Below are 5,306 nucleotides of genomic sequence, written 5' to 3'. Positions count from 1 at the left end.
AAAATTGTTCTTTGCCAACATTTTGATGGTGTGTGAGATGCAATGTAGCCCCTTTGTTCGCATTAGCCTCAGTGAATTTTAGTTATTGGCTTGAATGTGTATTCCATAACCTATCTTGTCTCATGGAGATAGGGTGTCTTGAGAGAATTGTTGTGCTTCTTTTGCGTAGATTGTAAGTCCCTCGGGTGTGCCATGAATTAACTCTCGTTCCAATTGCATCTGCTGCCCTCCCCTGGGGACCGTTTATTTTAGTCCTTCGCCCCTGGCACCTTTAATCACATTATTCACTTGCAGGTTAATTCAATAAGTAATTAGTCTTTCCCTTCAGTACATACGTCGTGTTTTTACACAAAGTATTTCACTTGACCTCACTAGGAGTGGCTACATGAGTAATCGTTGTGGATGTCGACCCATGCAAATGTAATATGAGATATGCTGCCTACTACTGCATTTGCGAGCAATAGTAACAATGATTCAATGAGCAAGTGGTGGTGCCTCACTTTGTACCGTGTAAATGAATTTTCCAATAATTCAACTGATGCTCCTAATCAAGATGGCAGGCAAGGAAGGCATCAAATTCGATCCAGTGGATATCTACTGCAAGCACAGCGTGGTAATGTGACACGTAATCTTGCACCGGTGCATCATTTAAATGAGGTCAACGTCTCGATGACGACTGCAAAAGGCGAACTGTTATTGGCGATTCTGTGAGTGGTGGTTTTCCACCCTACAGAATGATCATTTTTGTATGTGAACCTGCAATTTGCATGATTAACGCATAAATCGATCATTGGTAGAACTGCGCAAGATTTGTACAGTGTATTCGCTTTTGAATGCGGAAATTTTTGATTTGTGAAAAGTTACCACAAATGCTGCATTTGAATGATGCAGCCGCACTGACAGTTTTCGTGTATCAGGCTTCTAGATCAGAGGATACGTGGATGGGTGTAGACAAGGGAAGGTTTTATTTTCCGCCTTTTATTGATCTTAACTTCCCACTTTTAGCATTGCTATTTTAACACGATTTTTTTGCTTGAGCTCGCGAGTCACATATATGTGACGCCCATGTTTTAAAAGAAGGAAGGTAGGTCGAATGAAGGGAAATGCGTCAATGGTCAATGTTGTTACATGTTGTTACATTTATCTAGTTACTCGACGGCGGCCATAAGGATGAAAGTTCTAGCTCGATGCCTCGTATGCATTTGTAGCGACTCTCAGTTACGGAGTACGATAGTTGGATCTCTCTTTGTCATCTTTTTGGTAATGCTAAGCGTTGTATTATTGGCCTAATTATGTTGTTTTCCGCGTCGTCGCAAGCAATCACCATTAGTAGTTGACGAGGTAGACGATATTCTGTTGCCACCGCCATCATTACCACCGAATTTAGTTGCCGCAAAGGTCTACGCGCCTGCCCTGGATTTGCGTTTACCCACCTACCCGGCGTCCGTACCAAAGCCTTGAGTGTCGTCTCCAGTAATCATTGTAGTCACTTTCATTTTTTTGCAACATTTTCCAAGCCAGAATTGATGACATGGTGATTTTTTGTCTTTGAACACTGCCTGGTGGTTACGGTACATTCTGTAAGCCTGTAACATGAAGCACTGGAATGGTCAATCTTTTTCTTCTGGCAGCTATCCAGAGAGGCACAGCGCAAGACTACCTGAATCCGTCACCCTCTCCATTCCTGTTCACTAACTATCCCTTTCCAAGCTGTGATGACGTCGCGGTAATTTTGTATCACTAATTTTTTCGTTGGTCCATAATTTTGCACACATTTATTAACTTCTGTTCGAAAGATAAGAAGCATGTAAGGTTTATTGGACTCGTAAGGCGAAATATTCATTTCCCTGTTGATCGAAGTGAACGAAGTGTGTGAGCCAAGGCGACACGTTTTAAGCTGAGGTATTACCATCTCTGGTATCGGTGAGTGGAACATTTGGGCTCGAAGCCCTTTGAATTCAGAGGTACTTTCTAGTATAAGTGGATGCGAAACCTGAAAGATGGTTATCATAGGCGGCTTAACTAAGACACCGATTTGCACTCTGATAAGTGTTGCGTTGCTGCTTTTGGGTTGCTGCAAGTATGATGGGAAGCCATGGCGGCGGCAACGTGTGAGGTATATCGAAGCAGGACAGAGCGGATCCATCCTTTTCTCCCACTGGTGCTTACCTCTTGCGTCACTTGGTCTCTTTCCTCTCTTACATTATTTCGTCTATTTCCTTGTTTTCTGTGCGTGTGATTTTGCTGACGTTTAATTCCGACACGTTTGTTCGTCTCAACTCCACCTACAATGCCTCCTAACTGCAACTGCTTTTGCTTTGGACTTTTGTTATTTTTATTATTTTTTTCATAATTCCAGCACATTAACGCCCTTTAAGCTTTGTTGCTTCTTTCTGCAATCCTTCCTTATTGCATTGCTTTTTTGCGTAGGGTAAATACTTGTCGCCTGGTGCACTGTGGAAGATAGAAGCAACTTTGTACGGTTTCGTCTCTTTCCTTTCAGCATTAACGAAATAATGGGCTTCAGAACTTATGCTATTTATCTTTGGTATATGTGTAATGCATTTTTCTTGTACATCATGGCGACAACGGCTTGAAAGGAGGGAAAGGGGAATGTGGGGGCCTTGGTTTTTCACCCCACTAGTGCTTCATGACCTGGCATTGTGTCCTCTCTGGCCGTGTTCTGCATTGCTTTTGCAAGGCAGTTTCTCTTTATGGTAATATAGAGTGGGACCATGACGACAAATACTGAGTAGGATTTAGGAATAGAGAATTGCTTCGTTCTTTTGTTTTCTATTCTTTCAGTGGCAAAACCGATGGGCATCGGAGCTTTTGCTCATTTACTGTAGTTCTTGTGTGAGGCATCCCGCATGATTCCCTGGCACGTTTCTTGTTGTACAAATTTGGCAGGTTTTCTTTGGATTCTTTCCTATTTTACTCCTCAAATTTTAGTATTTTTTTGTGCACCGCTTTACCTTTTTTGCTTTGTAGAGCACAAGGTCCACGAATTACGCTCCCCTTCACGCCTTCTATCTTACTACGAGTAAATCCGTTGGAGTTAGTGCTTGACCTCACCAGTGCCTCATGGAGCTGTCTTTGCCTCTGTGAAGTTGCTCTCGGTGAAGTGCACGACTGTTTCGTTGCCACGGCAGCCGCGAAGGTAGCTCTGTCCTCTTTTCGTGCTGATGCTTTATTCGAGAGGTTTGTAAATCCTCCTTTGCGAGTGCGAATTCTTAAGTATCATATGCGGCATGTTCCAGCCTTTGCAGTTTTCAAATTTGTCTGCCTTAGCACCTATGAATGTAAACTTTTATTGCTCTGATTTCCTGGAAGGCATTACTTGTTAGGGCATTAGGTTTTGAAATTCATATCGTATTTGGTTGGCATGTTTTCATAAATTTATCCAAGACATTGTCGTGATGTATTCTGGCTGTATAAAAATGGTGCCGGTGGCTTTGTCAAAATATTTTGCTTTCATCACTTTCGCAGGTGTAGGCGCGGCTTCACTTAACGTGGCGTCGAACTATAAGGAGTCAGAGACCGGTGTTGTCCACCCCATTGGCCAGCTTGTGGACTCTGCAGGGATAGACAGCGACCTTTTGTGCAATGAGTACTTGGCACACAGCAAAGGTCAAATCAAACAGCTTTTTCTCGTCTGTATCAACTTGCAGATCACTTTCTAGCGATTGCAATGAAAGTGAACAACATATTCTTTTTCAATGTTAACACAGTAAATACCACTAACGATAAATTTGCTACAATCAGCCAATGTTGTCTTCGCGATTATTGGAGGTGGACTCCATCTTGTTCAGGGATGCTGTGCGGGCAAATTCTCACATGTCCATATGCCGGTGCCAGTTATTTACTGGATCTGTAAAACGACAGGAACTGTAGGTAATTGCGATTGCGTCGATGTAATGAGAAGTACAGTTGTCTAATCGACTGGGCAGCAGAAGTTCAGGTGCTTTTCAACTGTTGGAACTGATAAGAGCTTGTAGAGTGCATCCATGTGCCCCTTCAGTGTGAGGCACTCGCTACTGTGCTTTGTGCTGCTTACACATCTTGAGGCTCTTGTATTAGGAAATGGCATTTAAACCCAGTGGCTGTATTTCAGGTTTAATCACTATGCAAAGTGAAGCCAGCTGCTACAAATTCTGTGCCACAGTGTTCCACAATAATGCCCTGACAAATCGACTTGAGGTGATAGCTGGCTTTTGAATGACCAGTAGTAAACATCATGCAATTAGGCAAAGATAAGAATATGAAGACACACAGAAGCAAATGCTCACTACATTGCGATGCGTAGGCAAGACAGATTTGCTTTTACATCAGCAATGAACTTTCCGCACTTAAAAGCAAACATGTTTTCAGGTAATTGTAGGAATTCTCATTAGAATGGGGAGAAATTAATGCTACTGGCCCAATTTGTCAAATTTATTTTAGAACATTAACGTATGGACTTTAGATCGGTTGCAAAAGTACCTCCTAGTAGAAGGTAGATAGCTTACTTCGAATATTTTGGCATGATTACAAGTTTTTAAGAGTACTACCACTTTGTTTAAAAGACAACGAAATTCGCTTTCCTTTGGATTTTACGTGATGCCTTTTTCTGTACTGACAGCGCATAAAAAAGAGGTGATTAAAATTGACAGACGTAGTCCAGTATATTTTAAATGCGCGGTATTTTGGATAGCATATGCAGGTCAAGACAAAAAAATCAAAACAACTGATTAAGCATAGCTAAATTATTTTTTGCAAGTGGCTGCTATCGATATTCTTACCACTAAGTATTTACTCCGTTGTATGCTGAATGACGTTGTTACACGCTTATTGTAGCAAAGTCAAAAGTATCAAAGTTCTTCTCTGTCAATTGATAACTTCATCGTAATAAGGGTAAAATCGGATGTAAAAATTCGAACGAAATATAGTAAATTTTCCTTCTATATTTTGGTGCATTTACTTGTTTTTAAACAAACGCTAGTTGGAAGCATTTATGAAATGATTGCATGAATTCTGGCATAGCTAAGAGAAATAATGATATGTAGATGTCTCTAAATGTTTCTGCATTATTTAGGTGACGATGCTTGCAGAATACTTTCCTTAAGGCACAGGGTGGTTGCAAATTACACTTTCACATAACGCCATGCTTTTTGCAACTGTGTAAATGGATTGGCCTGGGTTCTATCGAGTTTCCAAACAGGGTATTGAGAAAATGAACACTTGAAAGCTGGTCTTTGATGCTGGTGCACTCCGCCTCACTCAATCCTATATTCTTACTTTCTGCTACATTGCTAAATAAAATACCA

At 41.3% G+C, this 5,306-nt stretch overlaps 1 protein-coding gene across 1 annotated transcript in view; it reads left to right on the top strand. All coding sequences in view use genetic code 11, as the record gives it.

Moving 5' to 3' along the window:
• Positions 1-5,306, top strand: part of EGR_10941 (hypothetical protein) — a gene marked incomplete at both ends in the record, with an annotated part of 6,341 nt that overhangs the window by 547 nt on the left and 488 nt on the right. Inside the window, one exon of the mRNA XM_024500190.1 lies at positions 3,766-3,890. Coding sequence (XP_024345393.1) covers positions 3,766-3,890 — 125 coding nt within the window. The remainder of the gene's footprint in view (positions 1-3,765; positions 3,891-5,306) is intronic.

This window comes from Echinococcus granulosus (assembly GCF_000524195.1).
Source record: "Echinococcus granulosus chromosome Unknown EG_S00308, whole genome shotgun sequence".
NCBI lineage: Eukaryota > Metazoa > Platyhelminthes > Cestoda > Cyclophyllidea > Taeniidae > Echinococcus > Echinococcus granulosus.
The sequence above is the reverse complement of the archived record's forward strand: the minus strand, read 5'-3'. Positions and strand labels throughout refer to the sequence as shown.